Below are 23547 nucleotides of genomic sequence, written 5' to 3'. Positions count from 1 at the left end.
AGTGCAAACGCCTGTTTTCACTGCGGTTGATGTCCGTCTGCGGACTTGCAGCGCTCTAATCGTAAGGTGGCTACAGCCGCTTTTACCTTTTCTTCCCCCAGTCCTGTGCAGTTCACTATATGCAGCTGGAAGAATGTCGACGTGGAGCTGCCAAACGTGAACGCGTGTTCATGAACGCGCTCGAGGAGGGAAAAAATTGGGCTTTTTAGTGTAATTTCACGCAGTGGCACAGTGGGCTGCACTTCAGTGTGAGGTTCTTTGCAGATAGGTGCTAGAGCCAGGAGCCTGTCTTATTACCTTGACATATTTTGAAAGCTACTTTACATCGCGATCCGACTTCTTATTTACGCTGAGGTGTCAGTATGGCCCACGTTTAATTAGCTGTGTGGATTTAATAAACCTTAACAACTTTTTTAAAAACAGGAGTAGTCTTGGATTGCGAGTTCATTTTAAGTTTAAATTTCGCTGTTAATGGCATATTAAACTGAAATACTACACGTCCGTCCACCAGAGGTTTAAGAACTCAGATATATCACAAGTAAAAGTAAAGCGAAATAGTCTCCTAATTATTAAGTACAAATCCTTCATTCAAATGTTTACTTGGATAATATAAAAGAGGAGGCCTATTATCAGAAAATTAAAAGCAGTAGATAAAGATAGTCTATTCAAATCCTTTACCTAGTAAAAGTAGCAATACCACATTGTAAAAATACTAGTATTACTAGAAAAAAAGTACTTAAAATAGCCAAACTAAAAGTATTCACAATACATAATGGCCCCTTTCAGAGAGTTACATACACTTAGGGAGCCCTCAAGGTCCTAAAAGATTTAATCTTATTGGCACAAGATAGTATTTCATGTGCACAAGTTATTATCAAGATGAAAAATAGTCTTTTTTTCAGGATTTCAGGAGCTCTCCAGTTAGTTTTGTTGCAGGAAAAGTTACAACTTTATTATTTTTACTAGTAAACTCATCCCAGCAGAGCTTTGTATAATTCAAACCTGAGCAGGTCTAATCTGCCACATAACTGAAAACACCTGTATGTGTATACATGGCTTTTAATCTTAAATAATGCATCCTATTTTATAAGTTGATCATATGTTTTGTAGGTAAAACAAAGTAAATTGTAATTATAGTTGAAATGTAGTGAAAGTAAGTAAGTAAGTAAATGTAGTGGAGACCACAGCCTACCTGTTAAATAAATGGAGTAAAGTGCAATATTCCCACCTGAAAGGAGCAGAAGTTAAAGTACTGTAAATTGGAAATACTCAAGTAAAGTAGAAGTACTTAAAATTGTATAAAGTACAGTACTTGAATAAATGTACTTTCCGCCATTGACTTAAAGTAAAAGTACTCAGTATGGAGAACGCCTTCTTTCAGAGTGGTAGGTATTATAGTAGTCTATATTATTGGATTATTATTATTGATACATTGACATTTAAGTAGCAATTTAATGCATCAATGTTGAACCAGTTTTAACTGCATTTACTGTTGGGTTGTTAAATCTAAAGCACCAGTAGTGGAAGACATATTCAGACCTAATACTTAAGTAAAAATGGTAATACCACACTTTAATGATACAAACTCCATTACAAGTAAAAATTCTGCTTTCAGCAAAAGTTGTATCAGTAAAACATGCTTAAAATAAGTAAAAAAAAATAGCCTCCTTATTAGCCCCTTAAACTATATAATTATGTGAAATGTTATTGGAATATTATTACATATGAATTAATGTTAAAGCAGCATTTAAATGTTGTAGCTGTTAAGAAAGAGCTAATTGTACCTACTTTATATACTGTAGGGATAGTTTAATCAAACAAATACATTGTATCTTATTTATTACTTATCACATGTTTTGTATACAAAATCTTAATATGTAAAGTAACTGGTAACTACAGCCATTAAATAAAGTGAAAAGTACAATATTTCCCTCTGAAATGTAGTGAAGTAGAAGTATTAAGTAGCAGAAAATGGACATATGTTAGTACAAGTACCTCAACATTTTACTCTAGTGAAATACAGTACTCAAGTAAATGTACTTTGGTCATATGTAACTGGACATATGTTTTGCTTGTGTACAGATTTGCATATTTATGTATCAAAGTAAAATAATTGTATAGTGGAGAAAAACTGTTCAATCCAAACTGTATTTGAGTAAGTGTACATAATTACTTCCCACCACTGCTGTCCACTCAACTCATTAGTAAGTTTACAATAACTTCATAGGTTACACTACTTTTTCATTTTCTAATTCAACAAAATCTTTATTGTCAATGTATCAATTTCAGGACAATTAAGATTAATATACAATATGCACTAAAGCATATTTGGCCCCTATAACAGTTTTGTGGTGGTCTGCCAGTTGCAGTGGGTCTGTCTACAGTGTTTCCACATCACAACTGGACATTGGGGCCCCAGGGCCTCCACGTCCACACCGAGCTGTGTGACCAGCAGGGGGCGCTATGAAACAACCAAAACTTTTCTGGTGACGGAGTTACAATTAAAATGGTAGATGTGGTTTCTTGTTTCATAATTACATAAAAATGAGCTTACAGGGATCTCAAAATGTAAAAAAAATGATGTTCAGAAATTCAGACCAAGAAGATTTTAGTGTCTTTAATGGTTAGACACAGTGGCACGTGCTAAGATATTTTTATATAGGGCTATTTATTTATAATCACGTGAGCGGCAATCTTTACGACTTTCAGAGCTCAAAATGTACATATACATATTATTTAATGTTTTTATTTGGTAGTGTGATATCTCCTCGCTGCTCTGCTCAGCCTAGCGGGCGCCACACGCATGCACAGCCCGTATCTATCGCCTCATAGGCCGGTGAGGGGGACGATCCCGGTGCCGCAGCGGTGGGCAGGGCCATCATTTCCGTAACGATCATTAGATTAGAGGAAGCAATATTTCCCTCAAATTCAGCCACCGCGTCGGACTATCGCTACCGGACTTCATCTCGCCATTTCAACCTGCCAATTGAGGAATAATACACTCACATACACACACACATATATATTTAGGCCTACATAAGGCGTTTCTTTACGGCAAGGCAGATCTCCATGATGATGGAAATGGAGGTGATGCATTCCCGTCAACAGGTAGGCTAAATAACACATTTTTATTGGGTGATCACTACAGAAGAGATCAATTGACAGGCTGGCAGTGCCCCTTAATTCCCTTTATGTGATCTAACGGAGAGGAAGAGACGTGTTTATAGTTCAGGGCAACTTTTTAAATGTTTGTCCCGGATCAATTCATCTAAACACAGTGACAAATCAGCTTATGGCGTAGTTAAGACGTTATAATGTAGCGTGAGTATAGAGAAGACTTCTCTTTCATTAGTTAGATATATTAAGGTTGCCCTCTGTACCGCTTTCAGTTCTGCAAGTCATCGAGTTGTGACGTTTTTTTTTCTCGGCAGGAAGTTAAATAAGTCTTATATAAAAACCAGGTAGAAATATTGCTGTTTGTGGTGATATTTTAAACAAAATGACATTGTTGCCTTTGCCCTGACAAGTTGGGCAAACAGAAAACCATGGGCTGTCTTCTTTTGGGTTCTTTTTCCCGTAAGTGTGTCTCCCTCCTCCCCCCTCCACCCCCTTCCTCCAAGCATGTGATCCCATATCTGATAAAGGCAACAGCTTGAACCGCTGTGAATGATTTCTATAAAGGCTATACTGTTGCCTCAGCCTTTGCTGTTTGTCTTTTAGTGTATTTTGTAAAAAAAAAAAAACAACAACAAAAAAACAAAACAAAAAACAAAAACAAAACGTACACACACAAGCTCAGTCTAGACTTGTTTTCCCAATTGTTCATACATATTGAATAAGATGTTGAACATGAATTATTTTTAAGTATAATTTTTGTGGCCTTTAGTTTAACTTGTCACAGTCAAAGGTAGGTGGAAGTAAGTAAGGACAGAAAAAGGGCTGTTTTGGAACATGTGCGACTGTGTTTCATCATCCTCGGTCAAGGGTGGATGTCCACTGGCTTGTGATAAACTCCAGGAGTCAGGTCCCCTTTTTGAGGCCCTTTGTGTTGAAGAGTGCTGAAGAGAAGTAAATGAACAACCCATAGTGAAAATGCACACACACACATCTCAGTTCTCTCCACTATCACCTGCTTTGATAGCCAGAGGAAGCATTAGCATATTAGTTTGTCCTGTTTCAAAGTATGCCTGTATTTTTTTTTTTAAACATGTGTTTTCTGCTCATACTTTAAACTTAAGGCATGTTGTTCGGTTTGTCTTACGGCTCATTGTTTGGCAGAGAGGTGTGGGAAATCGGAGTAATTTTATGAGTTAGTTTCCTTGTTCTGGTGCCAATCCAAGTCTTGTGACAGCCACGTAACTGATACCATACCGATAACCTGATCTTACACGCCCACGTTTACACAATCAAATTTGGTGCAGATACAGAACACGAGCCAAGATTTGTTAGACTACTTTGGTTCTATATCATTATATAACATGATCGTTAATCAGTGACAGCTAAAGGGTTCACGACAGACCTTTTTTAGACGTGAGATTGTTTTTTTAAAGTGACTCATATGACTTGTCTGATGAGCTTATAAGTTGCGGTCAACAGACAGGAGTGTGGTTTTTTAAGTGTGCAAAACATGGATGACCTCAAGAAGTCTGTTCAGACATTTTAGGGAACTTCCTCATTCCTGCAGCAGCCATAATGTCTGGTTGTGTGTTCACCTCTCAGCCGGTGAGTGTGATTTATGGCTGGCAGCTTTAGTAATGTGTAATCCTTCGGCGGCCATGCCTCTGATGCAACACTGTGTAAAAGAGGGTTATAGTGGGTTCTTATTTTGCTGTGCCACAGCTGTAGTCAGGAACTGTGTCAACAATGTCTTAAAATATAGATATATATAGATACTTGTGGGCTATTGTAAGTTCATGAAGATTTACTACACAACCCATTGTACTGAATAATAATAATTAAAAGGCAGACAACATTTTTATACCATATTTTCTCGTCACATTTTCACATCCTCTTTATTGTGTATTGTTCTGCTTTTTTTTTCTTCCTTTTTGGCTTCCTCCGGGCTATGTCTGTTTGAGCCATATGACCGACAGCAAGCAGTTTGAAGCCTAGCCCATAAGTTATGTTTATACCCGAATCTGAGGAACAAACAAGTCACATGCGCAGACATTTTCTTGTGAACCAGTATCTTCGGTTTATGCAACATCCCAGGGCCTTGTGAAATGGTTTACTTCTGTAAATATGTTCTGGTAAGAGACCCAAGGAAGAGAGCAGCAGAGTTTATCTTAACACATTCTTGTTTGAAAAAGGCCTGTGAGGGGAAATCTACAGGAAATAGAATTAAAATATGCCCCATAGTTGTTAGTACCCATGTGTCTAACATTCTGTACTGTCAACAACAGCTTCATGTGTAAATACTAAATGTGGGGCAAAATCTTTTGTGCAGTTTTGAGGCAGAATATGTTGAGGTCAGCTATAAATAGTTTTATTCTGAGATGTACCAAGGAAGAAAACAAGGAAACAAGGTCTGGAATTCCATCTAGAAACAAATCTACAGCCTCACCTTCCTAATTTTATTTGGTTACACTACCACCTTTTTAGGAACATTACTGTTGTCATCTTGTATATTTATCATATGTTCTCTAAGCATTGTGATATTACATTTTTTAAACTGCAGACATTTCTTAGAATCCTGATTTTATAAATACTGCAAAATACAACATGAATTTTTGGGATTTAACTTTACTTCTTGTAGAGAACAAACAGATAATTTTAAACCTGTAACATAAAGTCACTTAATGCAAAAACTTGACTTAAAGTATGCCCTATATGTGAGTCTGGTTGTGACAAATGAATTCACACCTCAGTTTAATCGGATGGGTACTGACCACTTCCCTTGGAAAGAGAATCAAGAGAGGATACGTGTCTGCTGGTGTGTGGTGGCAACAGGGGAAATAGAGAAGTGTATCCATTATTCATGAGGCTTCTCCTAGTTGACACACTTGCCAGTGTTGTTGTTGTCAGTGAACAGATACTGAGGGAAAGGGTGTGGCAGGTGCGGCAGCCATGCTTCACAGCAGGGACACTCTTCTTTGCTCCAATGCTGATCACATTCTCACTGCAGGACAGCATGGCCACGGCTCACAACTCTCTAAACTGATCTGTCGTTCTTTTCTAGGACATGGAACTGATTGACATCCTGTGGAAGCAGGACATCGATCTCGGTGCCAGGCGTGAGGTGTTCGACTACAACCATCGTCAGAAAGAGCATGAGCTCCAGAGGCAGCGGGAGCTGGAGGAAGAGAAGCGGCTGCACCTGCTCCGGGAGCAAGAGAAGGCCCTGCTGGCACAGCTACAGCTAGATGAGGAGACAGGAGAGTACATACCCCGCCCGCCACCCAGCGCCCCACTGCAGTCGACAGTCTCACCTCTAGAGGTTACACAGGTACCTGCACATAGCCATCATTACTCATGTCAGGGCTGGACCACTCCCACCTCCTTTGATAGGCTGCAGCTCTGTTGTAGCTAGGTAACCACCTCATCTTGTGTAATTACAGACACACAGGTGGGTCTGTAGTTTTGCATCGCTGTATTGTGCTTTAGAAACTACTCTATGGAGACCTGAGCTCTATAAATATAAAATCATGTGCTGTTTTTAAAAGATGGTGTGCTACTAAGGATGCTAGGTGGTAAATTTAATAGTAGGTATCTCACCCTCTCTTGCAGAATGTCAGCTTCACAGAAGAGAATGGTGATACCATGTCATTTGATGAATGTTTGCAGCTGCTGGCAGAAACATTTCCTGTAGAGGAAACTGAGGTAAGAACATCTAATGATTATCTAAAATGCGACATTATAGCTGTCAGCCTTGAACAGGACTTTTTAGTTATAATTGTAACCTTATAATTGTAACATCTATATTCATATGTTTGTCTCATAGAACACCTCAGTTTGCCTGGACACGACTGCTGTTCCATCACCTAGCAGCAGCAGCACTATCATGATATCCCCTGAGCAGCCAGCTCTGCCACCGGTCACTCTTTCCCCAGGTCCACTATCACCACCACCACCACAACAGAGGATGTCCCCAGATTTGGAGCAGGCCTGGATGGAGCTTTTGTCCCTCCCAGAGCTGCAGGTATGGTATACATGGATTCTAGTGCCTCAGTGGCATGGTGGTTTGTGTTGTGGAACAAATACCCAAAGAATGAATCAACGGCAGGAGCCCCGGCAGTGGAGGACAGACACTTTTTGTTTGCCCTATGGGTCTCATATAGAGGGACGCAGGTGCACAGGGCTCATTCCACTGTGATTACATAAGGTTTCTGTGTGGAGACTTTTTAGAGCATTAGGACAGGAGGTTTTATGGTGTGATGCAGTTTGTACGATTAGTAAAACATGTTCATGTTCAGTGAGGGTGTGGCAGTCTTAAAACCTTTGCTTTTTGTCAGGAACGTGAAGATGTGCGTGATTGTCAGTAGCTGCCTTATCAGTTTTGTTTCAAAGCAGCTATTTGCATTTGCTGATGGGTGGGGCAGTGTAACATTCATTGCCTTGTTTCAGAATAGACTGGACTACAGTCCTAACCATACAGCTTCAGAGTTGTTCCAGTTGTTGACAAGACACATTGTAGAAATGGGGCTCTGTAGAATTTTGTTAGAAATTTGCTGCTTCTGTGTTGTGGAGATAACAATTGGTCCACCTCACTGCAACAGCAAGCTGGGAGAACTGTCCTCGTAATTTCTAGTTTACAGTCTTAGAAATTCACACAGGGTACCTATGCTTTTAAATCAGTGAATCCACCTCCTTTTGGGACACCTAGCACTATGTACAGGAATTTGTCAGTATGACCAACTGCATGGCAAAACATACCACGTCATGCAATAAAAAATAAAAGATTTAAGCATGTTAAATCTTTGTATTTGACACAAAACAAAATGTGATACGTGCACTGTAATAGCTGCGTTGATTGTATATATTTAACTAATTCTTTATCTTTTTTTTTTTTCAAGCAATGCTTAAACATGCAAATGGAGGACACACTGGAAACTACAACCTATCCTCTTCCAAACAACCCTGAAGTACAGAATCCAAGCTATACTTATTACCCCATGTCCACTGTCACAGAAGGGGAGACAAACAATTTAAATGTCTGTTCTGCAGAATTTATGAATACATTTGATGGCTCTGTTCCCAGCATGGCCCCGGCGGACAATCTTGGCCAGATTAAGGAAAAAGATCCTCAGTTAAATACTAACTTCAGTGCAGAAGGTTTCTGTGACATATTTTACCCCAACACCATACTGGAAGAGAGCAGTGGTCAGCCTGGCCTTGAAGGGAATGAAAGTAGCATCATGTCTGATGTCCCAAACAAGCCGCTCTTCATACCAGTGGACCTTTACAGCCTCTCACCTGGAGATGCATTTGACAGAGGCAAACAAAATCTGAAGGCAGAATTGCCAGACTCAGATTCAGGAATCTCTACAAACACAAGTCCAAATGCTAGTTCGCCTGGGAAATCTGTATACGGAGATGGGTCCTTTGGTTACAGTGATTCAGACATGGAGGAGATGGACCACAACCCTGGGAGTGCAGAATCTGACTACTCAGAGATGTTCTCATTAAATTTCCAACCTGATGATCTTCAGTCAGGAGTTCCTGTATCTGCAGTAATAGGTCAGCCACAACAGCAGGACAAGAAACCCAAACAACAAAAGACGGAGCCAGCAGTGGAGAATGGCCACAACAACTCCCCCTTCACCAAAGACAAGCATAAGAAACGCTCTGACATGCGTCTCTCCAGAGACGAGCAGAGGGCTAAGGCCCTCAAAATCCCGTTCACTGTTGACATGATTATTAATCTGCCTGTTGATGACTTCAATGAGATGATGTCAAAGCACCAACTGAGTGAGGCCCAGCTGGCCCTGGTCCGAGACATACGCCGCCGCGGCAAGAACAAGGTAGCTGCCCAGAACTGCCGCAAACGCAAGATGGAGAACATTGTGGGGCTCGAGGGCGACCTTGACTCACTGAAAGATGAAAAGGAGCGTCTGCTGAGCGAGAAAAGCCAGAACATCAAAAACCTTAAGGAAATGAAGAAGCAGCTCAACAGCTTGTACCTGGAAGTCTTTAGCATGTTGAGAGATGAGAAGGGGAATACCTACTCCCCATCTGACTACTCCCTCCAGCAGTCAACTGATGGCAGCGTCTTCCTTGTTCCTCGCGTTAAAAAGACTTTCAAGAGCGAAGACAACCACATTTCTCCTTTGTAATAAGGTACTGCATTATCATAGTAATACTATGCAATAACTTTGTAGTCGCTCGCTTTAAGCAGTAGTAGCTCGGCAGAACTATTGTATAGTTTTGGCTTATTCCTCTGAATGTTGTAATATTTTTGATATTTTACTTCTTTTGTACTCTGAAACCTTCACAGATTCTATAACCAATTGTAAATAAATGACTTGCTTTTCAGATTGATAAAAATGTTGATGTATATATAAATATATATATTGTATATATCATGTTTCTGTATGCTAATGATTGTTTCAATCATTGTTACTCATGTTTTATAACTTTACCTTATGATTTGCTGCCCAGGTTCCTTTTTTAAATCTTGACTTCTGTGGTTTTCAATAAACTATTCCTATAGCTATATGGCCTCCTATTTTCTGAAGAGAGAACATTGTGAAGTGTACCACAGCTCTAGCCACAGCTTGTAACAGATTGATGCCAGATGGATATATAGTCTAAGGAGCGATTACATAACTTACCACATGTTCAAGTCAGTTCTTGACTTGAAGGCTCTATTATAGGCCTTACAAAACAGAAAATAAATGGAATCTTGTACTGAAACAAAAGCGTTATTGGTTTAATCCAGTTTCCCAACCTGCTTGTTGTTATTAGGGCAAGGTTGTTTGTACAGTAACCTAAATCTTTTAATACTGTAAAACTCGTGTCGCAAAAGAAATCACACCCAATGCATTCATTAGGTTACACAACAAAGAGCACAATTGTTGACCTGTGGCAGAGTATGCTCAGTGCGAACCATGCATGACAACTTCACAATGGTCCACTGGGCAAACATATTCAAAGGTAAAGCCCTACACAATCAGTATTTGCTCCACATGCACTTTCACACACAAACACCACCTTTGATCGCCAAGCCCAAACTTCAGAGGGTCTGTGTAGCAAACTAAACTGACGACAAACTCAAGGACATCTGTGGATTAAGTAATGCAGTAAAACAAGAGATGATGCTTTGACATTCAGAAGAGTTGTACTGCAAAAGAAAGAAGAACGTTTGGTGGTCGATGTTTTCAACTGCTGTTCAGAAATGAAACACTCAGTTCATGGAACATATTTTTATTTAAGAATACAAGTCACACTTAACATTTACATACTCTTCTCATCAGCCAATGTAGTTCATTCACACTGGTGTTTTATTATAGCCAAGCTGTAGTGTAAAGAAGCTGGTCATTCTACATTCCTCTTTAAAAATACTATCCTGCAACTGATTGGGAAACATTTTCAGGCAATGTTTTGTCTGATTTCAGACTGTGTTGACTTGACCTGTGTCGACTCTTAAATGGACAGGTCAATTCAAATGCATAAAATTAGGCTTGTAGCATCTTGTGGGTTGTATCCCTACCATTAAAGAAGCATGATATGTCTTAACAATGATCCAAAATGTAAATTTAAGTATAAAAGACGTTAAATTGAAATGATTTCTCCGTCTGCACATGCTCAAATACAGTAACAATTTACAAAAAGTACTGTAGCAATAGGTCACAAGTTCCTGTTTTTTGGAAAAACCAACAAAATCTCCCTAGACATCTGAACTTAGTTTGAACTCAGAGGGTAGAACAAATAGCAGTTCGTGGAAAGGTTTTTTGACTATGCAAACTAGTCTCCTATACAAACTCACATTAGACTGCATATGAATTACTAGTCTGTGAACCATCAGTATAATGCGTCTGTTCTGTCCCAGTTTGTTGGTTTAAACTTGTGACCACTGTTCCTCTCTGCTGAGGCAGTGTGTTTGCCATATGCATTATTATTACATTATTTTACATATTTTGCCCCTGTGATTTGCACAGAGGATCTGACCTTGTTTCATGTTGCTTTAAAAAAAACCCAGGCTGGTCAAAGCTTTTTATAAATGACAAACACTATTTTCACTATTATGACTAGCCTTTGTAGCAATGATCAAGTTCCTTCAGGGTTTAAAGTCCCCTACCATGAGGTTTTTACATCATTATGCTAATTCATATAGATCCAACAATGACTTTCTGATCTCCATGTATTTTAATACTGCATGACTTAATGGTAGTTTGGCATTCTTCCATATTGTTCTTCTCTTGGAAGTATGGTAACCTCGTTGTTTCCCCAAGCTTGTTTCATCAATATTAAAGGAGTGATATTGAAGATAAATAAATAAAACATGATAAAAACAATACATTTTTTGCCTTCATGGTAGCTCACAGGCTGATTCTGGTCAAAGTGGGGCAACACTGGATGTCATCCTGCTCGGTTTACCTTAAAAAAGACCCCTGCACCATGTAATAACCACCTAGTGCACTGTTAGATTACAATATGAGCAGCCTTATATAATATTTTGAAAAAAGTCTTACCCATCCAGAACCTTCCATGTTATCAGGTCTTTACAGATTTTCAGCAAGAAGAGAATGCCTCTTTCCACATCTGCAAATCAAGCAAAGTGGTTACTCTTACCTGCTCCCATCTTCTTTAAGTCAGCTTTTGTGAAATACTCACTCCCTTTTCTCGTTAATGTCTGAAATCTAGCATTTTGCGGGTAAACTGCAGTATCTCTGACTCAACAGGATCTCCAATGTGTCCAGGAACTAGTCTTTCTTCGCTAGCACCGGCTGCTGGAGGGTTTAGCTAGCCTTGAAAGAGAGATAGACGCTCACTACCAGGCACGACACTGCAAGCTTCCTCCATGGGCGTTGTGCTCGATGCTGCCTTCTCCCTTCTCTCTCAAAATGCTGACTGGTCCACTGTGCTGGGGCTGAAGACGTCCTGTCTGACAGTCATCTGCAATCTTCCACACTAGCGATGCTGAGGGCCCAACTGCAGGTGCTTGCGGCTGTTATAATCCTACTCGCTCAACACTGGCATAGGTGATGTATGGGCCCTTGCCCTAGGACTACCCAAATCTCCCTTGTCATTGACCCTGGTACAAGTAAATACATACAGTATATGAACACTGTACTATATTCACCCACATACATATTAATACTCCCAAAAAAAGTACTGGGCAGGCTGATTTGCTAAACTTCACAGTCACAATGAGCAGGCAACAGATAAATTGACACTCATTTAATCTTTTTCTGAACCAATGACGCACTGAACCTCATGGTACTTTACTACACAATTTTATTCGTTCTTTTTCTACTAATCAAAATATTTGGACAATCTAGAATTCGGTTCACTGGGAACAAGAAGAGTGAGGGATTCCCTTGATTCTAAATCCAGACTGCTTATATTTGTTAACACTGGTACTACGAAGGATTTACATTACTGTGCTTCACATACAAAATCAAAATACACTTGACACTTGCAATTGAGCAATCATAATAACTTCAGAAAGAAAAAATGTGTAATTCTAGCTCATCTGAGGGCCTGATATAACTATGCTAATTGACAAAACCAGGTTAAAATACAAAAAAATAATTGACTAACTCATGTAAAAAAAGGAAAATAAAGATATTAAGAACTGACTTCAGATAAAAAAGAACAATTTACTCTTTACCCCTGATACCATAGGCACAATACACACACTTCAGACGCACAAAAGGGAAAAATTGCTTAGCAGGGAAACATCTATCACAATCAGGGAAGGGTATCATCTGCACTCATGTCTTGTGTATACAGTCCTTCTTCCATAAACTTCTCCGATTTAGCTGCAGTAATGTCTGACTTGTGTGTTCCTCTAATGCTTTCAGATGACTGCCTCAAAGTAACCTGCAGCTTTCCTGACAATTCCTTTGCTCACCTCCTCGCCTCTCCTGCTAAGAACTGAAGCCTGTTGAATGGATACAGGATAGAACAAATTGTTATTCTGCACTCATGGGCTCACTCTGTACTGTGCTACGAGAGTGGTGTGAAACTGAATGCAACTTACCAAAACATGAAATAATTAATATCGCCGTGAGCCATAACCACCACCGCCGCCGCCGCCAGAGCCATAGCCACCTACGGTTCAGAAAATACAAACAAACAATGTATGTTTGTTGCTCCTCAGGAGATGTTCTGTCATTTGTTATGTGCCATTTTGAAGTCGGATCTTTACATACACGGAGTTGGAGGGTAAAACTCACCACCGTAGGGTCCGCCTGAGTTTCTGCCACCAAAGTTGTTCCCTTTCATGGGCCCATAGTTGGACTGCTGTCCACCATAGTTTCCAAAGTCATTGTAATTTCCACCCCCTCCATATCCTAAAGATATAAGTGACAATTTTAAGGCAAGGCTTAATTTCAGGTGCCTAGTATTTCATTTCTGGAGAAAGTAACACATTTACCTCCGTCATTACTCCCGTAACCTCCATCACAGCTGCCACCAAATCCACCACCCTGGTTTCCATACCCTGGGCCGCCACCACCACCTCCATAGCCCCCTCGGCCTCCTCCATAACCTGGTCCTCCACCATAATTTCCTCCTGGACCTATAACAGTAAAAAAAATGCAAACATACAACAGGACCTCATTAATTACAGTGGAGTGGCACTAACATAACACTGTTGGAAAAATATTTTCTTAAACACAACACAGTTGTTACATAAGCAAGCAAGGATATTAAATGCATTACATGACCATGACAGTAGTCATGGTCATGTAATGCATTTAATATCCTTGCTTTACAACTGCTCACCATTGTCAAAATCATCACCATAACCACCTCGTCCTCCACCATAGCCACCTAGGAAACCAAGAGGATTAAAATACATTAGCATAAACATAGCTTAACATAAAAAATGTGACCAATTTGTGTAATCTTGCAGCCTTGTCACAGCTGAGACCGTATCCACATTAATGCAGGCTCATCTGAAAAACAATCTCTGCTCTGGTCTTGTTATCAACACTAAGGTGATGTTTTCAACAAAAAACATGCTCTGGTGGATAAAATCTGAAAATGCTGTTCTTGCTTGGTAGGTTGAATAAGACAGAGCGTTTTGAGATAACTGACATATGATGGTCAACATTTCAGAAATATAACAAAATAATTCCGCATAGCAGCAATGCTAAGACAACACATTTCTGGCATCAGTGACTTTGTTTCCACTTCTTTTGAGTGCCAATATGGCAGATCACCAAACACCCACAGAGCCTCACCCTGTCCAGGCAAAGACTGAGTAACCGGTTTTACAAGATGGTTATGACCACCATTTAGTTAAAAAAAAACAAAAACAAAAACAAAGAGATAAAAGCATTTTACTTCATTTGGTATTTCAGTGTGGAGGCAAAACTTGTTCTGCCAACCCCTTATGACGTAAATATAACTATCAAATGTACCTGCTTTAGTGTGGATAAGGTCAATGACACTTTCATTTGTTATGCAAATGCTACTCACCACGGCCAAAGTTGCCACCACCTCCAAAATTACCACCTCTGCCCATGAAGTTTCCAGATCCTCCACTCCTGCCTGATATAAAGGAGGGTGAATTGTCAGTTGCATACAGAATGTGCAATAATAGTAATTATTATTTTATTCTCCATGTGATGGTGTGCTTACCCCTGTTATTGGACATGGAACTCATTTCCTGTTTTGAGAGAGCTTTCCTGACCTCACAGTTGTGGAAGTTGATTGTGTGGTATTTCTGGGCTGTAAGAGGAAAAAAAGGAAAAACAATAGAGATTCATAACATTCCCTGATGTTTCCTTAATGTCTAACTAACTCTGAAATCTAAACAACCACATACCAACAATTTTATCTACAGTGTCATGATCATCGAACGAGACAAAGCAGAATCCTCTCTTCTTCCCGGTGGAGCGTTCCTCCATGATGTCAATGCATTCAATCTTTCCGTATTTCTCAAAATGCTCTCGGATATGGTACTCCTCAGTGTCCTCCTTGATACCACCGACAAAGATCTTCTTCACCGTCAGATGGGCACCTGGTTTATTGGAGTCCTGAAATAAGAGTATCAATGAGCACAGACCAACACATACCAAACAGTAACCTTTCTATGACATCTGCCTTCAGGTCAGGGTTTGTTTACCTCTCTGGACACGGCCCTCTTCGGTTCAACAACCCGCCCATCGACTTTATGAGGCCTTGCTTTCATGGCGTCATCAACCTCCCTTACAGAGGAGTATGTTACAAAGCCAAACCCTCTTGATCGCTTGCTGTTGGGGTCCCTCATCACCTAGACACAACAAAGTCAAACACAATAGTAGTGACAGCAGTTTAGCCATATTTGTAAGTTACTGTTATTAATTCTTCTACTATTATTATTATATAAAATACATACTACACAGTCCGTGAGTGTTCCCCATTGCTCAAAATGGGCCCGCAAACTCTCCTCCGTGGTTTCAAAGCTCAAACCCCCAATAAACAGCTTCCTAAGCTGCTCGGGTTCTTTGGCCTCACGGTCCTATGCAACACAAGAAAACACACATCGTAGCTGTGAATGACACTACTGTTAATTACTGTAGAAACATGACAGCATTGTCACATAACGCTACTGTGATCCTGCACTTGAAAAAAATCTGCAAATACATGCAAATATCTGCAACTTCAACATATTAAATGATCTTAATGCCAGGGCGTAACGTTACCTTCACTCCTGTTGTGGTGGCAGACCAAGCTAACAATAAACTATCTCATCAAGCAACATTAGGCTGATAAATTAACCCAGTGCTTCTAAATTATGACATCTGGTACTGGAAAGTCGCCAGGCTGAGGCCTGTCATTCATAAAAACAGGTTAACTTTACAATAGGCCTAGTTTGCCTGAGCGGCCTAGCTAGCATTGGCAGATAGCTTGTAGTTCATATCAGGGGATGTCGTAGGTTGACACTGTGCTATCAACCAAAAGATACAGTTAATCCAGCTGCTGTGACTAGTAATGAGGGTTGCAGAAATCCAACAACAATGTTGAATTTGACAATCAGCTGAAACAGTGACGTTATACCCCAATAATGGAGACCACCATTAGCTTTGCTGCTGCGCTAGCTAACGAGAACAGCTTTTAATCTTCACAGAGAAGCAGCGAATTACAACACTACGCCGTGAAAATCTCCGCCAGAGTCACGTATATGTTACAGAGCAATTGTGACTTTAATGCATTTAACACACAGCCGTGTTTTTATTCGCAACATTTCAGACAACCTCACCTCCATTTTGCAGATGTCCACGAGCGCAGATCGGAGAGGATCACGTGACAACAAGACAGTCGTGCCTCCTTCAGTCTGACGTCAGCAGGGATGCATAACAGACTGTATAAAGATATAAAATGTAATCTTTTTGTTTGTTTTTGGTTTTCTACCATATATATATATACATATACATATACATATACATACACACATATATATATGTTTGTACCTTTGTATATGAACATGTGTACAATAAAGAAAAAAAAGTATACATTTAAAGATGGACGACATAACAGCTAAAAAAGTGAAGTCAAAATATCTCCGTCGCCCCCTGGTGGCTGACTGCAGCATAGGTCATAAATCCCACCCCCTCCGTGTTAGTGGATGGGACCTGAGCCAAACTAAAAAATCAAAGTACACGTCAAATAAATTTTTCCCAAAGATGTTTTTTTTTTGTCATTTTAGGTAGTTCTTATCACGCTGCTGTTTTTTTCAAGTGCTCATTTTTTCTGATAAGTTTGTTTTTAATTAGTTATTTGACGATATAAAAAGGGGTATGACGTCATGATTGACAGCTGTGACACCCGCTCTCAAACCTCCGTCTGGCGGCGGGACAATAGATATATCTATGGGCGGGACGGCTGAGGAGGTATGTTCATACATCCATGGATATGTCCAGCCTTATTGTGTAGACTCTGGCTAATTTGGGTTGAGTTAAGGGTTGCTTCTATAAATTTAGAGTTAGGGTTAGGTTAAGGCAGAATTGTTAATCTCGCGAGAGTTTCTCAAATCGTCCCTTCGGCTGATCCAATCCATGGATCCATGATTCAATCTAGCACATCTTTATATACATTCTATGATGTATAATATTCTAATACATGGTCGTCAGTCCATCCTGGTTTATACTCATCAAAACACAAGATAGACACTATAGTTTCTGTAAAAAAATGACCAAATCAAAGTCTATGAATATAGAAAGGTTGTTTTCTCTTAAAAAATGTAACATCATGTTAGTCCCTTTTGACGCCTGGCTTCTTATTATGGAGAAGACAAAAAAAAAGATAATTTGCGCCATCTACTGGTTAAAGACGTACACCCAAAGGCAGAAAAATGAATCCTAATGACCTCATCCAGCCCCTCAATGCTTTGGTTGGATATCAGTCCACATAAACATATTTTCCCCCCTCATAAATGCTACATTTAGAATATTCAGGGTATGTAAATCATTGTTTTTTTTTTTTGTTTTTTTTTTAAGAAATCAGTTGATAATTGATAATTATTTCTCTGTCAGTTGGGTCATATGTTTACTTAAAATTATTTTTTTCAGAATATAACATTCCTGTGTACTGTAGAGAATTTGCTATTGACTTTGATGCTATTCTGTCAGCTATTAAAATTCTGCTGTTTTCTGCAATCAGAGATATAATTCATCAAATTACTTCACCAGAATTATACATTGGGGATTATGATCCTTTTTTGAATATAAAAACTGGTAATAAATGTATAAGGAAAATAATCCAGAGGGACACAATAAGTAAACCTGCTTCTGTATTTGTTTTGAATAATCTGTATATTCATGTAGACTGGGAAAAAAACAACAACATTATTATTACCTAGGATTTTTTTTTTCAATTAAAGTGTGAGAGGTGTATGAAAATATTGCACAGGTGTTATCCAGTTAACTCAGTTACTGTAAAATAAATGTTGACGTTCTTTCTTTCTTCTGTCACCACACAGATGAAACAACATCTCATCTTTTCTTTACCTTTAGTTAGAATTTTCTGGAATGACCTTAACCTTTTTTTAAACAGAAAATTAGATACTCAAATCAAACTCTAAATTGAATTTATTTTATTTTATTATTAGCAACATTCCACATACATGTTGCTAATGTTGCCAGCAAATTTGCAATACAGAAACCCAACCTTACTGTCCTCATGTCCTACTTAAAATCCTACCTGGACACTGAAATACTGCACAAACTCTAAAGCTGTGAAAACTAGAGCTTTATGTAATGGATTTGATTTTTAAAAAAATGTTGTTTATTTTTGCTTTTTCTTTTTATTTCTTCATTGATATATTCTGATCTGAGCATTACCTCAAGTATACATTGTCTTGTTACTGTTGTTGGAGTGGTAAACCTGTTGTAAGTTTCATTTTGTAAATAAAGTTAAAAAAAAAAACAAGATCTCAGTCCACACCTTTAACAATGAGCCTAACATTTAATAAAAAAATCTACTGTAGTGATGTTTGCTTCGGAGTAGAAACTATACAAAAGGTGTAGTCATAAAATACAAACACTTGTGCTACTTCATAGTAATGAAGTAGCCCCACAATTTGCTGAAACTCAATGTGGATTCAACTTGATGGTCAGTTTTGATCTTTTCTTAAGACACCTGTGTACTTTTCAGTGGTCTATTTTTGTAACTTAAAGATTGTTTATTAGCTAGAACAGCCTGGATGTTTAAGACACATAACAATGGCCTAATTCAAACATTAAGTAAAATGATAAAACATGTATATGAGTAGAGAAGGCTGTAAAACCTGCATATCTGATTTTTGACAGGTAGAGATGAGCCAGCTGGTTAAAGCCTAAAAGTAGGGCCTCATCTTTACATATAAGTTCAAAGCACTTATACGTTTAAACTCATTTATTTCAATGCAACAACTAGAAGGATATATGCTTACAAAACTGTCAAATCTTTAAGTAAGTGTCCTTGCTGGAGGGCTGCACCTCAAGTTCCCATCAAATTCAATGCAACATGTCTTCCTGTGCTGGAATACATACATACAGTGGCTTGTGGCAATTTGATTATATCTAACTTTATATAGGAACATACATCATGCAGGTAAGCACAATACAAACAAAAAATAATAAAGCCCCTAAAACTACACTTTGATACAGGAGCCATCTTTAAGACATTTTCTCAACATGACCTAATAATGCAGGACTCACTTTAGTTGATATTATACTTTACTGTTACAAGTTTCCTAACAAATCTACCATTACTGAAATGACCAAAACCAACTGACATATAGTGAGTCTGGGGCAGTTACCCACTTTTCCCAGTTTGCGATCCAGCCTGTCTTTCACGGATAGTTAAACCTACTCACAAAGTGCATTTTAAGTTTAGTAAAATGGTTGTGCTGACTGTGCCGGTCCTGGCTTCTGCTTAGGCCAGATAGTAATAAATTGCTGGTACATCAGTCGCAGTCATTGCAAAATCGTATATTTTGTGGGGGGAAAGACTCAAAAATCTTAATGATACATGCCAAACACAGCAAAACTGCACTGTCGCAGAAGACCAGCTGTCATAACGAGCCCTCCCTCAGCAACACTGACTGAAAGAGACTCAACAGGATTTTGTTTAACAACACTACAAACTTTTATGGCCTCAAAAAGCGACCATGGAGTGGAATAAATACATCAGAGTCTCGACAAACCAAATCACTGTCACATGAGTCTGTATTCGCTGCAGGACTATTTATTGCAGTATATGTAAAGTAGTGTGATGTTATGATTAAGTAGCAATATCTCAGATCAAATTGACTCAGAGCATGGCGTTTAAAATATTACAAGACTCATATTCAAATAGCTTACATCTGCAATTGTGGAAACATGACATACATCTGTGTTTTCAGCTCAAGTTAGATCTCTCTGACAAAGCTACTTGATTAGGCGAGTGTGATCTATGAGCCAGATGCTACTGAGCCTTGTTGAAGCTGACCAGCATCTCCAAATATATGACTGTTTTATGGTTTAGACAATGTCTGTCATTAACTTTATTGTAGTGTGTGAGGAAAATACAGCCCCAATAAAAAGGGTAATGTTTTTTTGACAGTATTAATGATTAGTATTTATGATCGGTCTATAGTTCAAAATGAGACAGTCAGTGTTTTGCTCCTTTTATTCCACAGCAGTTACTGTATTTGCTTAGAGATAATAGATACCTTAATAGGCTTACAAGACGAAGAAATAGTTCAGCAGAAATTGTTTTATTCCTCTTATCTTTTAAAATATGCACAAATAGGCAATCATAGCCAAATCAGGTGTATTATTATTCCTCTGAATTTCACATTTTTTCCTTAATTAAACATTTAATGGATGCAAAGAATTGGTAACATTATTTCTACTTCAGAGCATATACTCCTTTTGTCAAGGGACATTATTGAAAGCACTAATATCAAGATCCTTTTTTATTGTTTGTTTTATTGTTTTATTGTTTATTTTTGATGTCCTGCCATGTGTGAACATGTGAAAACTGCCTTCCTCTTTGAACCTTGTTGGGCCATTTGAGGATGGTGACAGTATTGCAGACAATGAAGGGCTATATTTCATCTGTATTTGCAGTGGACGCCTGTTCTGCAAGACTAATATTACATTTAGCATTTGAAGGCTGCTTGAGCCACTGCTGTTGAAGTAGAACAGATGGTTGGGAGATTGTCCAAGTGTCATGCTTGTTTTAAACTTTTCTCTATGTCTGTATTGGCGCAAGAGCAAGAATACAAACAAGTGTTGGTTATATTAATAGCCATGCAATAAAAACTCACTTGAATCTGTTTTATTTCTCCGCTTGCATGTATCACAAACTGAAACTGCTCTCTGACAGCAATGATAATGTAGCTTTGTTACTTATTACTTGTATTTTACAGTGTAATCATCATTTTCAGATAATTTCTGAAATATTATGAAGTAAATTTAACTCCAGGCAGCTGGTGTTTGCCTCAATGTTTCACACACACAAGAAACTTGAATGAAAAGATAAAATACATAATGCTCTGATGCAAAGTACTATAATCTATTTTTATACACTAATGATCAAAACCTGAAAGCTATTACCAAATGTCAGTGGTGGGATGTAATAAGTACATTTACTCAAGTACTGTACAATAGTAGATGTTTGAGATACTTATACTTACTTCAATTTCATGCTATTTTATACTTCTACTTGTCTACATTTCAGATTAGATATTGATACTTTTTACTCCACTATATTTATCTAGCAGCTAGTTAGTAATGATATTGGAGATTAATATGTTACATGTAAAATATATAATGAATACAATGTCTTGCTATAGTTTTAACTATCCAACAGTATATAAACTAGTTATCTCTCTTAAGCCGATGCAACATTAAAATTCTGCACACACATTAATGTAACAGTAATAATGAACCAATAACATAATACAGTAAACAATAATGTAACACTAACAGGGGCCATTTTTCCTGCATAAGGAGTACTTCTACTTTTGATACTTTCACCATATTTTGTACTTTAACTTAAGAATCATTTTCAATACAGGATCTTTGTTATTGCTATTTTTACTTAAAGATCTGAATTATTCTTCCACCACTGTCTGTTGTATCTGATGCATCTCCAGGATTAAGAAGAGAAAGTATATGTGTTTGATTGCCTCATCAAACCAAGATTGTAATCATATTATGTCCACCACTCGTCATTTGAAGAACTGTATGGTTTTAGATGAAAACTCCAACAATGCTTGAGGTACTGAGAACCACTTTATCATTATGTGTATGTTTTGGCCTGTGATATTCATCAAGGTGATCAAACATTATAAGTAAGTAGGTATGATATTTGTCTGCATAGGTGAAGTTGTACTTAACTTTGAGTTACATATTGGCCATTATTACATGCCAAAGAGCCCACGGTGAACCAACACCAATCATCACAATGATGAAACTGCGATAAACAATCTAATAATTGAAAGCCCACCTTTGAAATTTGAGAGTAGCGGTGAGAGTAAACCATACAGTATCAGCCTCTCACAGATGTAGTTTGATGGATGCTCTGTGTACATCTCCTCGCCCCAACCTCAGGACAACATGTTTGTTTGGTTGTTGATCACACCCCTCAGTCTTTGTACCTAACAGCCCTCTGACACAAACATATATCACAGGACCCACACACTGCTCTCTGCCAGGGACTCTCTTTTCTGTGTGCTTTTCTGGCTGTTTTGTCCTTTCATATGGCATTTTAAGACACCAGAGGTTTTTATTTGTAAACCGAGCATCAGCTTCTGTTTTATCACTGAAAATTTGGGTTCTTATCTCAGCTACTTATGCCAGTAGATCTACAACTTGGTCTATTGCTAGAAAACTGAGATTTAAATGTAATTAGCGATTCATTTACATCAAATAGAGTAAAAAATGAATAAAAATGAACCTTTAATGACGCTCATAAAAAAGTCTTGATTTGCTCTGATTTACCACACAACTTTACAATCTCTGTCTTGATTATATATATTTTTTTCTCTGACAAATGACTGATATAACAATCCCCTGAAATAGATGGGGATGACATCCTTGCGTCGACTAAAAGGCAGCACTTAGAGCCACGATTAAATAATTAATACAGGTTTTATACCCATTTTACACCTCCAAATTATGGTTTGCCATATATCTGAGAAGCAGCGGTGGAAGAGCACCATGTCAGCAAAAATTTCATGTACAGTAAATCTTTGTGAGGGAGGAGCAAGTGGCTGCAAATCACCTGTGAGGTGAGGGATGACATGCATATAACCTTTCCCCCTTCATTCTTATCTGGTGGGATGGGTGACAATACAGTGCAGAGAAACAACACACACAAATCAAATTGTTTAGTCTTTTGACCTATGTATCACTTTAATTGGATTATACTAATAACACAGCTGCTCTGACTGTGTTTACTAGAGTATAGCCACAGAGGAAATGATCCAACAGTAGGTGGCACCATATTAAAATGCTTTAAAGTGCCAGTGTCAAGAACTGCTAAGCCTGCTGGGTTTCCTTTCCACTAAAAGCCCTACTTCACACTGACTAATGTAAAAAAAAACAACAAAAAACATTAACCCAGTAAAAATGAACCTCCATATGCTTAAACACAGGCCTTGTAATTTGCACAAAGCAAATCATACACTACATTAGGAATATAACTGAATCTCCTTTTGTGTTCAGCGTCCTCTAGATGGCACCATGGTCCATGAAAAGATGAGCCTTTTTATTTTCAAATCACATCACCTTGTAAATGTCAAATAATATTCCTTGATACTAAATTATTATTTTCCCCTTGTGTCACATGTCTGGCTACTTGATTATCTGCAATCATCTCAAATCTTTAATCATATTTGTTTCTATTTGTCTCCATGATTAATGTAATTATGGGGAACACATTTTTATTAATGGCCTAATGGCTGCTTGATAGCAAAAGTAG

General features: G+C 38.4%; 2 protein-coding genes across 3 annotated transcripts; one reads left to right on the top strand and one right to left on the bottom strand.

The window, feature by feature from the left end:
* The first annotated feature begins 2867 nt into the window (after positions 1 to 2867).
* nfe2l2a (nfe2 like bZIP transcription factor 2a) lies at positions 2868 to 9652 on the top strand. Its single transcript, XM_067603599.1, has 5 exons — positions 2868 to 3108; positions 6179 to 6445; positions 6727 to 6819; positions 6941 to 7138; positions 8013 to 9652. Exons 1-5 carry the CDS (start codon positions 3070 to 3072, stop codon positions 9270 to 9272), a joined length of 1857 nt encoding a protein of 618 aa, XP_067459700.1. The 5' UTR covers positions 2868 to 3069; the 3' UTR covers positions 9273 to 9652.
* A 694-nt stretch (positions 9653 to 10346) lies between these two features.
* Positions 10347 to 16502, bottom strand: hnrnpa3 (heterogeneous nuclear ribonucleoprotein A3). 2 transcript variants are annotated; one of them, XM_067603601.1, is made up of 11 exons: positions 16355 to 16502; positions 15491 to 15613; positions 15239 to 15385; positions 14939 to 15149; positions 14752 to 14841; positions 14590 to 14661; positions 13891 to 13938; positions 13541 to 13684; positions 13341 to 13457; positions 13145 to 13215; positions 10347 to 11700 (listed from the first exon to the last, which is right to left on the bottom strand). In XM_067603601.1, the coding sequence occupies exons 1-10, from the start codon at positions 16358 to 16360 to the stop codon at positions 13160 to 13162; spliced, it is 1014 nt and encodes a 337-aa protein (XP_067459702.1). In that variant the 5' UTR covers positions 16361 to 16502; the 3' UTR covers positions 10347 to 11700; positions 13145 to 13159. The 2 variants fall into 2 exon arrangements, with proteins under 2 accessions (XP_067459702.1, XP_067459701.1); XM_067603600.1 differs by lacking the exon at positions 10347 to 11700 and adding an exon at positions 12380 to 13045 and having other exon boundaries at positions 16355 to 16501.
* Between the last annotated feature and the right edge of the window lie 7045 nt (positions 16503 to 23547).

Source organism: Thunnus thynnus, chromosome 11 (genome assembly GCF_963924715.1).
Source record: "Thunnus thynnus chromosome 11, fThuThy2.1, whole genome shotgun sequence".
Lineage (NCBI taxonomy): Eukaryota > Metazoa > Chordata > Actinopteri > Scombriformes > Scombridae > Thunnus > Thunnus thynnus.
Note: the sequence above shows the minus strand (reverse complement) of the source record. Positions and strands in the feature narration are given on the sequence as shown.